Source organism: Euprymna scolopes, chromosome 24 (genome assembly GCF_053919585.1).
Source record: "Euprymna scolopes isolate OS-2025 chromosome 24, ASM5391958v1, whole genome shotgun sequence".
In the NCBI taxonomy this organism is placed as follows: Eukaryota; Metazoa; Mollusca; class Cephalopoda; order Sepiida; family Sepiolidae; genus Euprymna; species Euprymna scolopes.
Window position 1 is genome coordinate 80,528,214 of NC_136505.1, and position 20,994 is coordinate 80,549,207.

At 40.5% G+C, this 20,994-nt stretch overlaps 1 protein-coding gene across 3 annotated transcripts in view; it reads right to left on the reverse strand.

The window, feature by feature from the left end:
- LOC145246794 (telomerase protein component 1-like) overlaps nt 1-20,994 on the reverse strand; it is a 715,591-nt gene that overhangs the window by 162,042 nt on the left and 532,555 nt on the right. For all 3 annotated transcript variants that reach the window (XM_080108593.1, XM_080108592.1, XM_080108594.1), the window contains 2 exons: nt 6,288-6,395; nt 1,862-2,009 (listed from right to left, as the gene is read on the reverse strand). In XM_080108593.1, the coding sequence (XP_079964719.1) occupies nt 1,862-2,009; nt 6,288-6,395 (256 nt within the window). The remainder of the gene's footprint in view (nt 1-1,861; nt 2,010-6,287; nt 6,396-20,994) is intronic.

The following is a 20,994-nucleotide window of genomic DNA, read 5'->3' on the forward strand; positions in this document are numbered from 1 at the left end:
TTCTTTATCTGCACTTAAATCTAAATGTAGATTCTTAGAACTGCACCCCTGTGAAACTCTGTTTCGTTTTCCTACTTTCCACTTGACTACAATATGGTCGTCAACGGATTTTCACAAGATCTGTATCATTTTGAAGCGCAACCCTTCGGACGACAAATATCGAAAAATTAGCTAAAAACATTAATTCCTTCACCCTCAACGGGGTACTTTTCTACAAGGACGAGTCGCTTTTTCACCGATATTTTCAAAAGACATCCCCTCTTTTCGATTGACTAGCCTTAATTTAAACCTTCTCTACTTCTGGTTTATGGACGCAACCGCAAAGACGTCACGTTTTTTTTTTTTTTTTTCACATTCTTTTACTCCTTTGCAGTACGGGTTCGAGCCTGCCTGCCTACTACCACATTTTTTTCTCTTTTGCTCAACACACACCTCCAAACACCCGTGCAATGCCGGGTACCCAGGCTAGTCACAAAATAATTGACAAATGAGAAAAAAAACACAAACATGTTTATTGTTTTTGTTGAAATCTTATCTAAAAAGTCTGTCGAGTTTTTTTGATTCATCAAAATCAACAAAATATTCATTTCGGATTCATCCCTATGGCCAATCCTTGCAGTATGTTTGTAAGAACAAAAAAATTGTCTCGATTTACTTGAATCTCCACTGATCAAGGATAGAACAGATAGAGGTGTCTTTTTTTTTATTTTTTTACATGGGGGTCACCACTTATCAAGGCCCGGAGGCCACTCAGGGATAAGAGTTATTGCGTGTACAGTAATCAATGAGATAGTATTGTAATAATCATTAGTATTGGAGATTTGATAGAGTGTCTTATTTAAGGGGGCGGTTCATCAGGAATTTGTTTATGTTGGATTTGAAGATATCCAAGTTGTAGTCAGGTAGGAAACAGGCGAATGGAAGAAAGTTCCACAATCGTGCACTTCTGAGAAAGAAGCTCTGCTCATGGAATCTACGTTTGGATTTAGGCACAGATAAAGAGTAGGGAAAATTATTGACAGTGGTTTCAGCTAGATGGGTGTTTATGGTGAAAGATTAGTGAGGGGGGACCAGAGATTGGAGCTCAGACAAGCACTTGCCATGGAAATAACGATAAAACAAAGACAGGCTCGCAACGTCTCTTCTGTGGGAGAGAGGCTGCAGGGAAGAGAAAAGGGCATCCCCCACCAAACCACGAAGTCTATTTTGTACTCTGTCAAGGCAGGATAGGCTGTTTTTAGCAGCTCCTGTCCAGATGTGGCAGCAGTACTCCATCCTTGGACGTACTTGGCTTTTATACAGATAGAGAATTGCATCAGTAGTGAGATATCTTCTGGAGCGGTAGAAGGATCCCACTATTTTCCCAGCGTCCCTGGCAACAGATTTGATGTACGTGTTCCATTTCAGATCAGGAGTAAAAGTCAAACCCAGAAGCTTGTCAAAACATGGAGCCTCCCTCATTTCAATTGATGCCAGATGGGGATCAGAGCGTTGACGATGTAAAGATAGAGTAAAGTGTAGTATCAGTGAAGATACTACACTTTAATATTAACCCAAAAGAATTTTATTTATTTCCAGAAGTCAAAATTGTTTTTAGACAGCAGCTGTATATACAAAAAAAAAAAGACAGCAGCCGTATATACAAAAAAAAAAAAAAAAAAGGGAGTTAATTCTGAATTCGTGTAAGCTTATTCGTTTTTAATAAGAAAAGCATGCGTGAAAAAGAATAATTTGAATTAACCTTTTCATATTAGTTGCTTCGATGTTTATCTGCCATGAAAGCTCAACAAAAAATACAAATGATTATAATTAACCCATGAAAAAAAAAAGATTTGATAGAAAATAGGCTCAAAGAAATCACCCTTGACATGATCATCATTTTCAACAGAAACTTTGACATCACAACAGTTCACCCTCTGTGGATGTCCGTATAGAGAAGTCACTTCGAATCCTTTGTCTGACCAAACCTTTGTAGACCCATCAGAACTGCAAGACACTACGATGCCATTCTAAAAAAATGAAAACAGAAAAATTACATACAAAAACAACTGATGAGATGGCATTCAAGTATTACATTTCGATATTAATAAAATCATAAGAGAATTATCTCTTTTCATAGCAACTATGTGACTTATACATTGCAACTATGTGGCTTATACATTGAATTAACTTTTCAACTGATGGAATTTCAGACAGCAATGTCCAATAAAAGTGAGAGACAATAATTCATTTGTGCTAAAAACAAGTTATTTTAAAGATGTCAGTTTCCAGCCAGCAAATTTAGCATCAGGAGACTTTACAGGATTCTAAATTTTCTCAATTTCTAAGGCAGCTTTAGATTTTAGGAAGACAAAATTAGATGTCACTTTTTCTTCGGAATCTGCCTTCAACATATCAAATTGTTTTAGCAGTGAAGGTGCATCTATCAAAAGATTAGTAGAAACAATAGATAAAAAAAAAAATGAAGAAAATTGCTAATTTTACAATATCTAGCACTGCTTTAACTCAGAGCTAGATCATATGGCTAAGCTCATGGAAGGTCAATGGATGGAAGCCAGCGGTCAGAATGGGTAATTCGAAAATTCATGTTGATTAGAATGTAACTTCCAGCTCCATGGTTACATATTTTCACTTATATTCACACATGCAATAAAGAAAGAAATACACACACAAGCAAATCGTTTTCTATAAAATTTCCTTGTCAAGATGTTCGGAAAATTCACACGATCCAAAAATATGTAGCCATATCAGATTAAGGTATATAAAAATAGTATTAGAAACAGTATTTTCCACATAAGCAAGAGGTGAAAACTTCCATTAGAAGTTAAAAACTACAGTAAGGGCTGCACATCAGACTATGTGACTACAGACAAGAAGTTCAAAATGAAGTAAAGAAAATAGAAAAAGCTTATTGGATTCAATCATTTATTTTAATACATTGCCTTTGTTTATCTGCCTTTCCAATAAGAAACTTAGAGTAGCGTCCAAAACTAAGGGACAAAATTTTAAAACCTAATAATTGTTAGAAATAACAAGTGTGAAAAGCTGAAATTTTGACTACTGGTAGTCATCATCCATAATAACATGCTAAAATTTGAATCATTTGCAAAGGATAGAAATAGAATTATAGCATTTATTTATTTTCAAAATAGGAACGTCCAAAAGTAAGGGACAAAATTGAGAAAAACAATGTAAACAGTATGCTATATTCAAATTTTTTGATTTCGTCTAAAGAATAAGTCTTACTTAGTTATTTGTAAATATTATACCAGCCGGCACCATGGCAAAAGGCCAAAAACTTGATTACTCTGTGAGACAAGCTATTGTGAAGCTACACAAGGAAAATCACACCATTAGAGGGATTTCAGAGAAAGTGAAATGTTCCAAGAGTGTTTGTAGGCAGGGTTGTTAAATCCTACAATGATACTGGCAAAATAGTTAGTGTTTTTAAAATCGGCAGATTCCACAAAACTTTGGTAAGAGAAGATCGAATAATGTAGCATATGTCATTAAAAGACCGTTTTAAGTCTTGCACAGAAATTAAAAGAGTTATGTGTTAATGTGTCAAGACAGACTGTTTCTAGACGACTGCAAGAAATAGGGCTGTTTAATCGAACCACACGGAAGAAACAACTTGTTAGTTTGAAGAATAAGAAGAAGAGATTAGAGTTTGCAAACATGTATGTAATTTGGACATATGAAAATTGGGTAAAAGAATTTTTCAGTGATGAAAGCAAGTTCAATTTATTTGGAAATGATGGAAAAAAAGAATGTAAAGAGACGTATTGGTGAAAGATTAAGTGCAAAGTGTAGTAAGAAACCGTCAAGTTTGGGGGCGGAAGCGTCATGGTATTTGGAATGTTTTCTAGCCAAGGTACAACGCCTCTTGTCCAGTTACAAACTCGTGTAAACATACAAATCTATAAAAACATTGTTCAAGATCATGTTGTGCCAATCATACAGAATTCGGGTTTCGATAGGACTACCTTTATGCAAGATAATGCCCCATGTCACAAGGCAAAGGTGATAATGAGATTTCGAAATTATGTATTGGCCATCGCAAAGTCCTGAATTAAATCGAATAAAATATCTTTGGAGGAACTTAGGAGTGAACGTTATGGAAAGAAATCCCACTAACACAGAGGATTTGTGGGTGAAGTTTCAAAAAGAATGGTCTAAAATTAGTATCGAGTATTGTCAAGAACTGATTCGTTCTTGTGTTCGAAGATGTGCAGCTGTCATTGAGAGCAAGGGCTTATTTACTAAATATTGATTGTTCATTATTTTTCTTTTTACATGGAGGTCACCACTTATCAAGGCCCGGAAGCCACTCGGGGATAAGGGTTATTGCATGTACAGTAATCAATGGGATAGTATCGTAGTAATCGTTAGTATTGGAGATTTGATAGTGTCATACTTAAGGGGGCGGTTCATCAGGAATTTTCTTATGTTGGACTTGAAGACATCCAATTTGTAGTCAGGTGGGAAACAGGCAAACGGAAGAGAGAGGTGTACACTTCTGAGAAAGAAGCTTTGTTCATGGAATCTACGTTTTGATTTAGGCACAAATAAAAAGTGGGGAAAATTATTGATAGTGGTTTAAGCTAGATGGGTGTTTATCGTGAAAGATTGGTGAGGGGGGGACCAGAGATTGGAGCTCAGACAAGCACTTGCCATGGAAATAACGATAGAACAAAGACAAGCTCGCAACGTCTCTTCTGTGGGAAAAAGGCTGCAGCGAAGAGAAAAGGGCATCCTCCACTAAGCCACTAAGTCTATTTTGTACTCTGTCAAGGCAGGATAGGCTGTTTTTAGCAGCTCCTGCACAGATGTGGAAGCAGTACTCACTCCTTGGACATACTTGACTTTTATATAGATAGATAATTGCATCAGTAGTGAGATATCTTCTGGAGCGGTAGAAGGATCCCACCATTTTCCCAGAGACCTTGGCAACAGATCAGGAGTAAAGGTCAAACCCAGAAGCTTGTTAAAACATGGAACTTCCCCAAGACGAGAGCTATCTATTTCAATTGATGCCAGATGGGGATCAGAGCATTGATGATGTAAAGAAGGGAGCTTGATTTTAGATGCATTAAAAGTAACACGTCACCTCTTCCCCCACTGTACTATGCGCTCAAGATCAGAGGAGAGAGAATCAGAGAGAACTTGGTCATTTATTGCCTTTGATGTGTTGCCATAGATGGTCGTGTCATCAGCATAGATGCCAACGAATGATTTAAGTATGTGTTTTGGTAGATCATTAATGTAGATCAGGAAGAGAGTTGGGCTCAGGATGGACCCCTGAGGGATACCAGCATTAATACTTTGGGCCTCTGATTTCTGCCCATCAGCCACTACTCTTATGAGCCTATCAGAGAGAAATGATTTAATAATTGAGAAAACATTTCCAGTTATACCGTAGCTGGAAATCTTGTGAAGTAGGCCTTTATGCCATACCGTATCAAAGGCCTTTGATATGTCAAGAGAAATTGCCCTAGAAAAGAAGCCTTTGTAGAGAGATTCGCTAATCCTATGAGATATAACCGTTAGTATATCTGCCGTAGATCTAGCAGAAGGGAAACCTTATTGCATGTCACTAAGAAGGTTATTTCTGCAAAGTGGTTGACTACTTTTCTATTTAATATGGATTCCAGAAGCTTACTCATGACACACAGGAACTTATTGGCTTGTACTGAGAGGGAGGTGACTTATCACCTGAATTCTTAAATTATGTATTTTTATTGTCTTTTGGCTGTTTACATTGTTTTTCTCAATTTTGTCCCTTACTTTTGGACGTTCCTATTTTGAAAATAAATAAATGTTATAATTCTTTTTCTATCCTTTGCAAATGATTCAAATTTTAGCATGTTATTATGGATAATGACTACCAGTAGTCAAAATTTCAGCTTTTCACACTTGTTATTTCTAACAATTATTAGGTTTTAAAATTTTGTCCCTTAGTTTTGGACGTTACTGTATGCAATAGATAAAAAAAATAAAACGTTAAAGAGTATGACGCTGTTGGCATTTTCTTTTTATCTTTGACATTATTACAGTTACAATAAAAGAAGATGGCATAGAAAGTGTGGCTGCTACTAAAAGACTTTATGTTTTATCAAATACAATTTGCCATCATTTTTATATTCTTCAGTTTTCAACAGATGCTTATTTCTATAACACATGTAGCAATACATATTTAGTTTGGGCTTACACCATACCACAATCTTCAAATGTTTATACAGTAGAAAATGGTATAAAGAGCAAAAGCAAACCACATAAATACCTACACTGTAGCTGACAGAGTTAATTGGTGCCGTGTGACCAACTAATTCACACACTTGTTTTCCTGTGGACATATTCCAAACCTTCAGATTGAAATCGTTTGATGCTGTCACCTAAAAAGGAATTAAAAAAGGAAAATTTTCAGTTAAGAAACTATCAGATATTTTTTGCATAAAAATCAAGAATAAATAATTTGGTTTTGCCGTTGTTGCATGCCATGTCAATCCTTTTATAATGGCCATTGTAAAAGATTCATTGAAGAAAACCAGCTTTTTATGATGGAGATGTCATGTCAGTAATGTAATCATTACTAGCAGCACTTCACTTTGTTATTTTTTTTTTTTACATTATGATAGCATTTTATACATTTCATACAAGTCTATCAGAAAAATATTTTAACGTTTGATTTTTCACCCATTTTTCAATCAAATCGTTTGCATGCTCTAGTCTATGGCATGTTATTAGCTTCCCCGAAAATACCGATTTGTCTTGCTGATAGTTGATTATGATGATTATTGTTGTTTAGATAGAAAAAAGTTATTGATGTGAAAAGTTATGTTTTAAAAGAATAAAAATATTTACATTCGTTTCCAGGAATGTAACTTGATGGATGAAATGTCATTCTGATATTTTTCACTAAGAATGTTATTACGCAGTTTAGGAAATTAGCCGATAACAGAAATAATAACAAATAGATTTGGGGAAAAACAAAGGCGATGAATTTTTATTCTTTGGTTACGTGAGTGATGACGTAATGAATTTTAGATTTACACGTAGGTAGTTAGTTAAGTAAGTCTGTAATGAGGAGTTTTCAATCGGAGGTCGAGAGAGACGGTCAACAAATCGTAATGGCTCCAAGCAGGAGGGTGTTGATAATTAAAATGTAGAACTGAGAATCAGCGTACCTTTTCCAACGGGGAAGTATCGGAAAATAAAGGCCGTAAATACAAGCAAGACTTCTGTTGTAAGAATCTTCATATTGCAGTGTTTTCCTAGGATCCATCAATGCAAGATCAACCAGACGTTATGTTTACTTATTTTACGATGTACATTCCATAAAATTGTATCCGTTTATTGTTGTTATGCTGAAATGCTTAAGACGTTCTCTGGAGAGGGAGATGTTATAACCTGGCTGACCAAGGTTAAACTTGTCGCTAAGTTGCGGGACATCGCGGATGTAGTCAGCTTGATACCGCTGTATCTTGATGGTGATGCTCTGGCCCTATATCTGGAGATGCGGGAGGAGGATCGACTGTCTGTTGACGCCATTGAGGAAAAGTTGAAGGAAGCATTTACCGAAGGACCATTTGTGGCATATGGCAAACTAAGCCGTATGGTGTGGACCGGAGAGCCTGTCGATGTTTATGCCAACAATATCAGGAGATTGACGGGACTAGTAGGATTCAATGGAGGAGGCCGTCGACAGATGGTTAAGATGGCCTTTATCAATGGCTTCCTGGACCATATTTCTATAGCTCTGCAGCAACTGTCAGGTGTAAATACTATGGAGGTGGCGGAGTTGATTACACAGGCGAGGGTGCTGGCCAGGAAAAAAGAGAGTGAGCAGGGAATCGTAGCTGTCGCTCAACGAAGCAAACTGCAGCAGGAAATCGTGAAGGATGAAAAGCAGAGAGGACTGTGGCAGAGACCCAGGTTCTCTGGCAGATGCTACCGATGCCAAGGCCCCCATATGGCGAGGGAGTGCAGGGAGCCAAAGCCAGAAGTCACGTGTTACTGCTGTGGGGAATTCGGCCACATCAGCAGATTCTGTTCCCAGGGAAAATGAACAGGGGGAAGCCACTGCGCCGGTGGCTACCCCACTTATTCGATGAAGGCGCTTCAGGGTATGTCACCACAAGTAGAGGTGACCCTAAATGGACGAAGTGCAAAAGCCCTTGTCGACACGGGCTGTACTTCAACAATTGTCACCAAAGACATGGTTGACACATGTAATGGAACCAGCAGCATTACGGTAGTTGATGGCAGAGAGGTGAAGTGCAATGGCACAAGTTTCGTTCGGTTGATGGTACGTGGGATGTCACTAACAATCCAGGCGATTGTTATTAACAAAATTGTCACGGGTGTCGATGTGGTGCTAGGGATGGACGTAATTGCTCGACTAGGGGGCGTTACGGTATATAGGAACTCCATGAGATTTGGAGGACATCAAGGGGCTGCAGGTGTGCAATTCGAAAAAGGTGTCACAGGAACAGCCGGGTTAGACAAAAGTTGCACGATAGAGGACCAAGATTTCTCTGCACACTTTGATGGTGAGAAATGGACAGTCAAGTGGGCATGGAAGGGAGAACCTCCCATACTGAACAACAGAGTGGAATTCTACGAGCATACGTTGCGAGGAGGCACAAGAGTTGAATTTGAGAAGGAGGTGGACCGATGGATCTTAGAGGTGATTTTAAGACCATGGACGGAGAAGGTGGAAGGTGTGCTGCCGTTAATGGCGGTTGTTCAGCCCACAAAACAAAAAGTTCGGCCTGTACTGGACTTCAGGGAACTGAACGTACACATTGCGTGTCACACGGGAGGCGATGTGATGGACGTGTGCAGAGAGACCATGCGAGAGTGGAGGCAAATTCAGAAGGCTGCGACGATTGTGGATTTAAAATCTGCATACCTACAGATCCACATTTCACAGGAATTCTGGAAATACCAGCTGGTCAGATACAAGGGCCGAACGTACTGCCTGACTAGGTTGGGTTTTGGCCTGAATTCTGCACCGAAAATCATGGCAGCGATCCTCAAAACGGTGCTAAGCAAGGAGGACGCAGTCAGAAGAGCCACCAGTTCCTACTGTTGCAATATTTTGGAGTAGTAATGGGGTATGATCCACATAGTCGGACGATTCTCTTTATAAACGATGCTGCTAAGAACTGACGAATCAAATTAATTCACGTTCTGCTACAAACCAATCAGAAACCAGAATTGCTTCATAAATATTAAACCTTTTCTGGAGCAATTTCACATGTTCTTTCTCGGGTTTCGACACGGTAAGAATATTATGTTCTGTGGAACTGTCTACTACAAACAAGTCACCTCCCAGGACTTGTGTATAACAGCGAACCATCTGAAACTGTTCTGAAACTCAAAATGGCTTACACTTCTAACCAACGTGCGTCTTTATTTCGATGGATCCGAATCGAAATTCGAATTGTGGCAAGTTAAATTTCTGGGATATCTACGAATCCAAAAGCTACACAAAGTACTACAAACACAACCTGTGGAGAAATGCGTGACTTACCTGGATAGACCACGTGCGGGTCGGTCACCAAAAATAAATAAAAAGAAAGAAAAGAAACGGTCAAGACTCTTATTTATAGAGTAGTGATCACGTGAGTTAGAAGAATATGCAAATAGAGGTGAACGATTTTGCGATATAAAAAGCCTGTGTTGTTAAGAGGAGGGGCAGACTGTTGGCAGAAGTCAGTGCTGTCAGACGTGCTTTAGAGTTTTGTTATTATATGCTGTGTTCGAACGTTGGGAGAGAGAAAAGAGAAGAGGAGGAACCAAGAAGACATTCTGCAGATACTTGACTTTGTGTTGGTTTTAAGCTATTTCGGCGCTTGGTGTGCGGTTACTAACAATGGACAGATTCGACATTCGCTTAATACCCGAGTTCGACGGATCTACCACTGGACCGGCTGTCGTTGAATGGATTGAAAAGGCAGAGAAAATCTGTAAACTGTGCAAAATTAAAGAACCAGCCACAGTTATCCCTTTGAGGCTAACCGGAGGGGCCTATGCAGTCTACCAACAACTCGGGGATGAACCAGACTGGGATGAAATCAAGCAGAGCCTGTATACAGCGTTTGGTACAGATCCATTTGTTGCGTGGCAACAGTTCACGAGCCGGACACTTCAACCCAAGGAAACAGTCGACGTGTACTTAGCCGACCTGCGAAAATTATCTGTACCGTTTGGTGGGGTCAACGATAAAATATTAAGCTGTGCTTTTTTGGTAGGCCTACCCAAGGAGGTCAGTAAACTGTTGCGGGCATCATCAAGAATCGATGAATTGTCAACTGATGAGTTATTGGCCCGAGCTCGAAACATCTGTAAGGAACAGGAACCAATTGCAGCAGCAGCTCGTTTTCGACATGGAGGCAATGTGGACTCTCTTCCAGATAGTAATAAGCATGCCACCCCAGTGTGCTATAAATGTGGGGAGGCCAATCATTTTGCTAAAGAGTGCCGGAGTGATAGGAGAGGTGTATATCCACAATCAAAGAGACCAGTGCAATGCTATCGCTGCAATAAGTTTGGGCACATATCTCGCAACTGTTCGGGAAACGAAGTTGGGGGCAAGGTACTATCGCTACCCTTGCCCCCTGCCAACCAATAAACACAGGATTGCCTGTCATTAGCGTTAAACTTGATGATGTGCAGTGTTCAGCACTTATAGACACGGGGTGTTCCCGGTCTATAGTTAGTGCCCATTGCTGTCCGGTGTGGCGGAGGAACCCAGTCGGCGTTATGACCATCAATGGCTTATCACGGGTATGTTGTGGTGAAGGGACAGTCACAATCTGCACTGAGAAGGGTGACACAGCTAAAGTTGACGTTCTGGTGATGCAGGAGAAACCCCTTGGCTACGGCATGTTGCTTGGAATTGATGCAATACAAGCACTAGGAGGCGTTACAATCACAGCAGCTAGAGGTATCAGGCTTGGAGAAGGGAAAGACGTCTGTGCAGCCATGTCGATTGAAGAAAAGGACTTCTGTGCTACATTTGATGACAACGAAAGGGTGTGGACTGCAAAGTGGAAGTGGGCCATGGGCCAGGAACCAGATCGGCTGTGCAACACGATTCCAGAGTATGCAGTTTCTACCAAGAATAGGGCCGCATATGAAGAAGAACTTCAGATGTGGATTGACAACGGTTGGTTAATACCATACCCACAGGAACGTCTGGGACCACCCAAGGGATTAATTCCGCTCATGGCTGTTGAACAACCTACCAAAGAAAAAATTCGTCCTGTAATGGATTACCGCGAGCTGAATCGGCATGTTGATGCGTTTACCGGAAACGCAGATGTGTGCGCTGCTAAACTGAGAGAGTGGCGTCAAAAAGGGAGCAATGTAGCACTTCTGGATCTAAAGAGGGCCTACCTGCAGATACGTGTCCATGAGTCATTATGGCCGTTTCAGACAGTACTACTCAAGGGAAAACTATATTGTTTGACACGTTTGGGTTTTGGCCTAAACGTAGCACCCTTGATTATGACAACCATTATTAAAACTGTTTTGATGCAGGATGAGACCACAGCAAAAGCTGCTTCAGCCTACATAGATGACATCTATGTTAATGAGGACATAATGTCTGCGGATGCAGTTCAAATAAAACTGAAAGCGTTTGGGTTAATAAGCAAAGACCCTAAGCGCCTAAAGGATGGAGTGCCCGTGCTAGGCCTCGAGGTCTGGGAGGAGGGCAATACGTTGCGATGGAAACGAGGGAGCCCACTTCCAAAGTTACCCAATGTATTAACAAGACGTACTGTGTTTTCTATCTGTGGTAAATTGGTAGGACATCTACCTGTCTGTGGATGGCTCCGATCGGCAACAGGAGTGGTGAAAAGACGAGTGACTACAGTAACAAAAGGATGGGACGATGTTGCGGATGATGATTCTCTCCAACAAATGATGGCTGAAATGTTGTCCAGAGTGCATAGGAATGACCCTGCCCGGGGTGAGTGGCAAGTGTCTGGAAACGAACTAAATGCATGGGTTGACGCAAGTTCGTTGGCTACAGGTGTCGTGTTGGAGCAACTAGGTGTTGTTGTGGAAGATGCATGCTGGCTTCGTCCGAAAAATGATGCCCAACATATAAATTTGGCAGAACTTGATGCCACGTTAAAAGGTCTTAATCTCGCATTGCAATGGCAGACTAATGTTGTGCATCTCCACACTGACTCATTGTGTGTTTACCATTGGTTAACCGACACCTTGACTGGAAAGGCTCGAGTTAAGACTAGAGCTGCAAGTGAAATGCTAGTACGAAGGAGACTAGCAATAATTAAGCGTCTAGTTGACGAATACAGCTTGCAGGTAGACATTACGTTAGTCTCGTCGATGCAGAATTTGGCTGATAGCTTGACTCGAGTACCAAAGAGGTGGATCGATGCAATGAGGCAGGGATCCGATCTTCAACAACAAACATGCGCGACTGTAACGGATCAATTAACACCTGACCAGATCCGTATGATACACCAGCAGATTGGACATCCTGGAATTCAGAGGACTGCATATTTTGTCCGAAGAGTATGCCCTGCAACTACAAAAGCATCAGTGAAAGCAGCCATACGTTCGTGTGAAGAGTGTCAGAGAATTGATCCGGCACCATCCCAATGGCAAAAAGGGAAGCTCGAGGTGGAGGGCAACTGGCAGCGAGTAGGGATGGACATAACACATTATAGGGACAAACATTTTTTGACCATGACGGATTGTGGCCCGACGCGTTTCACAATATGGCGCCTGTTGACATGACAGGATGCAGCCAGCATTATACAACAGTTGAGAGCCGTCTTTTTTGAACGTGGTGCCCCGATTGAAATTCTGACTGATAATGCCGCCACATTTCGATGTCAAGAATTTCAGAAATTCGTGCACGAATGGGGGATTAAAATGCATTATCGGTGTGCATATTATCCCGAGGGTAATGGTATAGCAAAACGGTGTCACCGCACCATCAAAAGAATTGCAGCCATGACGCAGTGCTCTATTCCAGAAGCTGTGTACTGGTATAATATAACACCCAAGGACAATGCAACACCAGCAACTGCACCAGCCAATGGGATTTACCAATATGAACAGCGTGTGAAAGGAGTTGATGCCATACCATCAGTGGTGAGTGTTGTCAATACACCATATCAGGTGGGAGACCTTGTTTGGATAAAACCCCCAAATGCTGGGTGCACTACGAAATTTTTCCGGGGAAAAATAGACGAAATCATAAGTCCTCAGACCATGTTGATTGGTGGCATACCACGTCACGTAAAAGATATCCGCCCTTGTTATACCTCTTCTGATTCTGAGGACGATGAGGAAGATCACACACCGTTCAGAGATGATCCTGATCACTTACTGCCCCTTCAGGTGAGCATAGAAACACCACCAACAGAACCAGATGAGGGAATGATGGGACATACTGATGACAATAGTGAGGAGAGCGATGGACACAAGGAAGTAATGCCTCATCGAAATACTCGACAGAGACGAATACTGCCCACCCCCCGTGATTGCGAAACCCCGCGAGAAGGGATGATGGAGCATACCGAGGAGATGACGCCTCCGATTCTTCGGAGAAGTACCCGACAAAGACGGATACTGCCCCCCTGCCCTGATTGTGAGACACCGCCTATGGAACCACGAGACGGGATAATGGAACAGACTGGTAGTAATGATGGTGGTAATGAAGAAAACAGCAATGAGGAAGTGCTGCCCCCAATTCTTCGAAGGAGTACCCGCCAACGACGATTGCCCGCATGTCCTGTTTGTGATCATGAGATCAGGGGGGAGTGTGGAGAAATGCGTGACTTACCTGGATAGACCACGTGCGGGTCGGTCACCAAAAATAAATAAAAAGAAAGAAAAGAAACGGTCAAGACTCTTATTTATAGAGTAGTGATCACGTGAGTTAGAAGAATATGCAAATAGAGGTGAACGATTTTGCGATATAAAAAGCCTGTGTTGTTAAGAGGAGGGGCAGACTGTTGGCAGAAGTCAGTGCTGTCAGACGTGCTTTAGAGTTTTGTTATTATATGCTGTGTTCGAACGTTGGGAGAGAGAAAAGAGAAGAGGAGGAACCAAGAAGACATTCTGCAGATACTTGACTTTGTGTTGGTTTTACTAACCAACGTGCGTCTTTATTTCGATGGATCCGAATCAAAATTCGAATTGTGGCAAGTTAAATTTCTGGGATATCTACGAATCCAAAAGCTACACAAAGTACTACAAACACAACCTGAAAACAGAAACGACCCCGACTTCATTGAAAAGAACGCAACTGTCTTTGCAGAATTAATACAGTGTTTAGATGACTGAAGTCTATCACTGGTAATGAGAGAAGCCCTGGACGATGGCTGCAAAGCATTAAACATATTGAGAGAGCATTATTTATCGAAAGGAAACCCCAAAATTATTTCTTTATACACAGAACTGACCTAATCACAAGAGTTTCCAATGTGGATACAGGACTCAAAATGGCGACTCCATTAAAAATGTAGAGAACTCTGTTAGCGAACATACATTTTTTATTTTCGTGTACATTTGATGCGTCAACAAGCAATAATAATTTTCTTGTCGATTGTGGGGCCACGGCACATGTGATTACAAAGGAATCTGATTTTATCAATTTTGATCCCAACTTTAAGCCACAAAATCATTTTGTAGAACTAGCTGACGGGAGTTGAGTCAATGATATCGTTTTGAAAAGAGGCAATCCGAAAATCTCGCTAAAGAACAATAAAGGTGAACTATGTTTCTGTATTCTAGAAAACGCTCTTCTAATCCCAAAATTTAAGCAAAATATATTTTCTGTACAAGCTGCCACAAAAGAAGGTGCAAATATAAACTTTAGCCCCAATAAAACAAAACTGGTATACCCGAATGGAACTGTATTCGACATTAAAGAAAATGGAAGACTATATTATTTAAATAGCGTAGTCCCATCAAAAACCGCCTGCCATGATCTACAGACATGGCATAAAATGCTTGGACACTGCAATATTCCTGATATCAAAAAGTTGCCGACTGTAGTTGATGGAATGCGAATACAAACATCAAAAACCTTCAACTGCGACGTCTGTACACAAGGGAAGATCACAAACTATCAAAACAAGATATAAGACAAAAAGGCTAAAAAAAAAAATTTTTTTAAATCCTATCAATGGTGCATTGTGACTTGAACGGTCCCGTAGAACCGGTGGCCAGAGAACATTATAGATATGTGTTGAATTTCGTAGATGACCATTCAGGTTTAATAATGGTTTACTTTTTAAAGAACAAATCTGATGCCCTGCTAGCAACTAAGAAATATCTGGCCGACATGGCCCCCTACGGTGAAATCAAGTGTATTCGCTCTGACAACGGTACGGAATTTACCAATAAAGACTTTGAACTTTTACTAATTGACCATCATATCAGGCATGAAACATCAGCTCCATGATCGCCACACCAAAACGGGACTGCTGAACGTGCGTGGCGGACACTTTTTGAAATGGCAAGATGCCTACTCATTGAATCAAAACTCCCTAAAAACCTCTGGACGTATGCCCTTATGGCGGCAGCCTATATACGCAACAGGTGCTTTAACAAAACACTATCTAAAACTCCATATGAATCTTTCTGCGGTAAAAAACCAAATTTAAGCAGAATGCATATATTTGGTTCAACTTGCTTCGCATATATGGAGAAAAAGAGTAAATTGAATATTAAAGCCGACAGAGGTATATTTCTTGGATACGATAAAAACAGTCCAGTCAATTTAATATTTTTTCCTGAAAAAATAAAATAAAAAGAATCCGGTGTGTAAAATTCACAGACACGTTTAATTGTAAAGACGAAAACCCGTCATATGAAGAGGATGGAATTATATTACCTCAAATAATTAGAACAAACGAAAAAATAAAAATGACGGAGACGAGAGTGTCCATGATGATGATGATGATGATGATGATGATAAAGTCGAAAGATATCCCAAAAGAAATAGAAGATGACTCGATTTTTTTGTGGTCGACAATATAAAGGATTATCAAATCGACTATTGCTGTTCAATGGTAAATGCGCCAAAAAGCTTCAACGAAGCAATTAATTCAGAACATTGTGATGAATGGAAAATTGCCATGAAAAAAGAAATAGATGCCTTAACCGAAAATGATACCTATACGGTAGTGCCTCTCCCAAGAGATAAACATGTTATTTCTACCAGATGGGTCTTTACAGAAAAGAGTACAGCATCAGACGTAGAACAGTACAAAGCAAGATTTGTTGCTGAGGGGTGCTTTCAGATTTACGGTAAAGAATACTTTTCTACGTTTTCGCCGACCACAAACCTAACGGCAGTCAGGATTTTACTGCAAGTCGCATCACAATATGACCTAAACATCCATCAAATGGACGTAAAAAATGCTTATTTGAATGCCCCAAATAGACTGTGAAATTTATATTACCCCTCCAGAGGGATTTATAATGAAAAATAAAAATAGCGTGTGGTGACTTAACAAGTCATTATATGGTCTAAAGCAGAGTGCTCAGTGTTGGAACACAGTATTCCATGATTATATTATTAAACAACAATTCAGACAATGCGCAGTAGACCCCTGTTTATATACCCAACACAAAGACGATGAACTACTGATTTTAGTTTTGTGGGTCGATGATATTTTAATCGCATCAAATTGTGACATAATGTTAACTGATGTTAAGAACAAATTAAGTAAAAGATTCAAAATTACCGATTTTGGCAAAATATCCTGGTTTCTGGGGATAGAATTTACTCAAAGCAAAGGACTTGTTACGATGACTCAATCGAGATACATCGACAAAATACTTTTAAAATTTGGAATGGGAGAGTGCAAAAAACGCTCTACACCGGTCGAAAATGATATTAATAAAAATATACACACAGAATCTGAAATAATAAATGACACACAATATCGCGAAATTATAGGTAGCCTTATATATTTAATGACTGCAACCAGGCCCGACATATGCTATACAGTAACAAAACTGTCACAAAAATTATCACGACCGACAATGAAGGATTTAAACAGAGCTAAACAAGTCCTACGTTATTTAAAAGGAACCAAAGAACAGAAGTTCCACTTATGAGAAGGCTCTTACTTTTTTTGCATGAATATCAGCGGAAACCCCTAGGGGTAATGCTCAGAGTATATAGATTTCTATATATCAAAAAAAAAAAAAAAAGTCCTGGACACGACGTTAAACTGTATCCATTTTATTTGTATTAACACTTTAACCTACTAATACTTTTGCTTAGAAAGAAAAAAAAAATCTTTGTAATTTTCTTTTTTGACATTTGAACACAATTAAAAATGGCGTCTTTATTAAATGCGAAAATTCTAAGATCCAAATGATTTCTAATTTTTGTTATGTCTAAGTAAATATAAAAATATATATTTATTTTTGAGCAGAACAAACACAAGGGACTTCCCCATTATAAAAAATAGGGAGGATGTTGCAATATTTTGGACATATTAATGGGGTATGATCCCACACAGTCGGACGATTCTATTTATAAACGATGCTGCTAAGAACTGACGAATCAAATTAATTCACGTTCTGCTACAAACCAATCAGAAACCAGAATTGCTTCATAAATATTAAACCTTTTCTGGAGCAATTTCACATATTCTTTCCCGAGTTTCGACACGGTAAGAATATTATGTTCTGTGGAACTGTCTACTACAAACAAGTCACCTCCCAGGACTTGTGTGTAACAGCGAACCATCTGAAACTGTTCTGAAACTCAAAATGGCTAACACTTCTAGACCTACATTGATGATATTTTGGTGGATGAGATGGTAACAACTGCGGAGGACATAGTAAAACACCTCAACAGCTTTGGGCTAATTGCAAAACGCCCGGAATCGTTGGAGGGAGGAGCTGTGTTAGGGCTCCAACTAAGAAAGGACCAGATAGGACGGTTAGTGTTCTGGAGGGGAAATGAGATCCCGGAGGTGTCAGAAAAATTGAGCAGGCGAGAACTCTTCTCAATATGCGGAAGACTGGTGGGCCATTACCCTATTGCAGGATGGCTACGGACTGCATGTAGTTATATCAAAAGGCTAGCTAGTAGAGCGAAGTGGGAGGATGGAGTTGATAAAGAAACTGTGGACATTATGAGAGAGATTATTGAAGAGGTGAAGAGGGAGGATCCAGTGAGAGGTGTTTGGCATGTACCCAACAGTGCAGGTGTTGTGTGGTGTGATGCGAGCTGTATAGCAGTGGGGGTCACCTTGGAGATAGGTGGTGTTACTGCAGAAGATGCTGCTTGGTTGCGGAAGAAGGACGACGTGGCTCACATAAATGTGGCGGAACTGGATGCGGTTATGAAGGGCATCAACTTAGCCTTGAAATGAGGGCTACAGAATGTTGAGGTGAGGACCGACTCAGCCACTGTGTTCTCTTGGATCCAGTCCGAAGCTACAGGAGAAAGGAGGGTGAAGACGAAAGGCGCTGCCGAGATGCTAGTAAAGCGTCGATTGATGATGTTAAGGGAGCTGATTAGGGAATTTGATCTTCAACTTAGGGTCACTATCGTTCCTTCAGTGAAGAACAGAGCAGATGTGATGACGAGGGTGCGGAAGACCTGGCTAAAGGCGCCGAATGAGGCGGCTGTTGCAATATGTTGTTTGAATGAAGACACTCTGAAGGATTTGCATGACATGCACCATTTTGGAGTGGATAGAACCTTGTTCTTGGCCAGGAAGGTGGACCCCAGAATCACAAAGGTGGCCGTTAGGACAGTGGTTGAGAGATGCAGCCGGTGTCAATCAATCGACCCTGTGCCGAGTAGACACGAAGCTGGTGAAGTTCAGGTGGCAGAGAACTGGAGTAGGTTGGCGATAGACGTAATGCACTATCAACAGAGGCTGTATCTGTCAATGGTCGACTGTGGACCAGGAAGAGTAGCCATTTGGAGGAAAATCAAGGCGGAAAATGCAGGTGAAATTGCAAAGGTCTTGGAAGAGGTGTTTTTGGAGAGGGGTCCAGTGACAGAAGTGCTAATGGACAATGGAACTGCCTTTCGCTCAGCTGCCATGGAGAATGTGTTGGATAAGTGGGAAGTGGGGCGCTATTTCAGGGCTGCATATAGACTAGGCGGAAACAGAATTGTGGAGCGGCATCACAGGACCATTAAGGCTATAGCTGAAAGGGGCCAGATTTCACCGCCAGAAGCTGTCTTCTGGTATAATATGGCTCCAAAGTCAGGGCAAAAAGTGGAGTCAGTGCCGCAGAGGGCAGTCTTCAAGTACAAGTGGCGGCATCCCCGAACTGCACAGGTACCCACGGAGGAAGGCGAGAAGCGAGCGACTGTGTGAGTGGGAGAGGAAGTGTGGATCAAACCGCCTGATGCTCGCTGTACCACACGCTGGAGGAGGAGCATTGTGACAAGTGTCCAGTCCCCGAACAATGTATCTATCAACGGCATCCTTCGACACATCCTTGATGTGTGGCCGGTAGTGGTGTCATCAGAGGAAGACAGCGACGTCGAGCCAAGTAGCGACGTTCACAAAGAGGCTCCGCGGAGATCGCAGCGAGAGAGACGGCCGCCATGTTGGTCGAGCGACTACATGATGGGTTAACATGTGATGATCGTGTAGATCAAGGGGGCGTGTGGTTTGAGTTGTCCCCCTTTGCAAATTGGCTGTTTGGAGAAATAGAAAACTAGATGGCTCTGGTTGATAGTCAATTTGCATAAGTGGAGAAGTGGGCAGCATATAAACGGTACTTTTTTTAAACAGGGGGGAGAGCATAGAGAGTGAAACGACGGTTGGAAGAAGTGACGGCGAATTCTTTTTGTGACGGTGAATTATTTTTGGACGTTGAAGAGCTCGACCTTTTGGAAGGAACAGCTGTGTCTTATATATATTTTTTTAATTTCTTTTTTTTCTACTTCACTACAGTGAACACGCACACATGCACAAAAATAGACTGCTATAAATATATGCATAACTAGAGATGATCACACGAAATACACGACTATAAATAGCCGACACGTCAACAGTAAATAGAGACTCATTTATACACACGTTATAAATACAGAGACAACATAATTGCTGAACTTATTTTACTCAATGAGGATATTCTACAGTGTTCGGCTTGATATGTTTGATTATGGGAAATTATTCCTATTTCTTCCAGAGACCAGGAGGTCCTAAAATATGCCATATTGGGCGACCATGTACAACATGGATCCTTCTAAAAGGAAACCTGAACTAACATTCCCACAGAGGAATCATAACTACCAACTCCATTGCAATGGATAGGAAATTCAGCCACTGTTTTTGCAAGGGACTTACTGTGAACGAAAGAACTTTCATTTACTGATACATCTTGAATAAATTTTATTCAAGTTAAAAGTATGGCTTTGTTTGTGGAGTTTCATTTGCTATTTGCAAGGGGGAAATTGGGTGTGTAGGGAAGAAATTTCTTACAATATACGTGCAGTACACTCCGACCGGCTATCCAACATTACTCGTTTTGGTGCCGTGCATTGTCTTCTTACATGGGGGTTGGGAGAACTTAACGAATCCCGAACATACAGGTTATCACACACACACACACACACACACACACACACGCACACACACAATGTCAATAAAAAAAAACAACAGAAATAGGGGTCCAATTTTAGAAAAAGAAAAACGTTATGTGTTAAACGAACTTGGAAAGGCAAACAGCACAAGTCAAGAAGAAATATGTCATTAACTATGGAAAAATATGTTTGTGAAAAAGAAATATGTTATTAACTATGGAAAAATATGTTTGTGAAAAAGAAATATGTCAGAGACAATACGTTATATGTTAACTGGTAAGAAAGAAAGACAGAAAAAAAGAGAAAATATATAAATGAAAACATACGCCTGCACACGGAAAATGTATTAAAAAGCAATTAGAAAAAAGACGATATATCGTAATCACTATGAAAAATATGTTTGTAAAAAAAATTGTTCA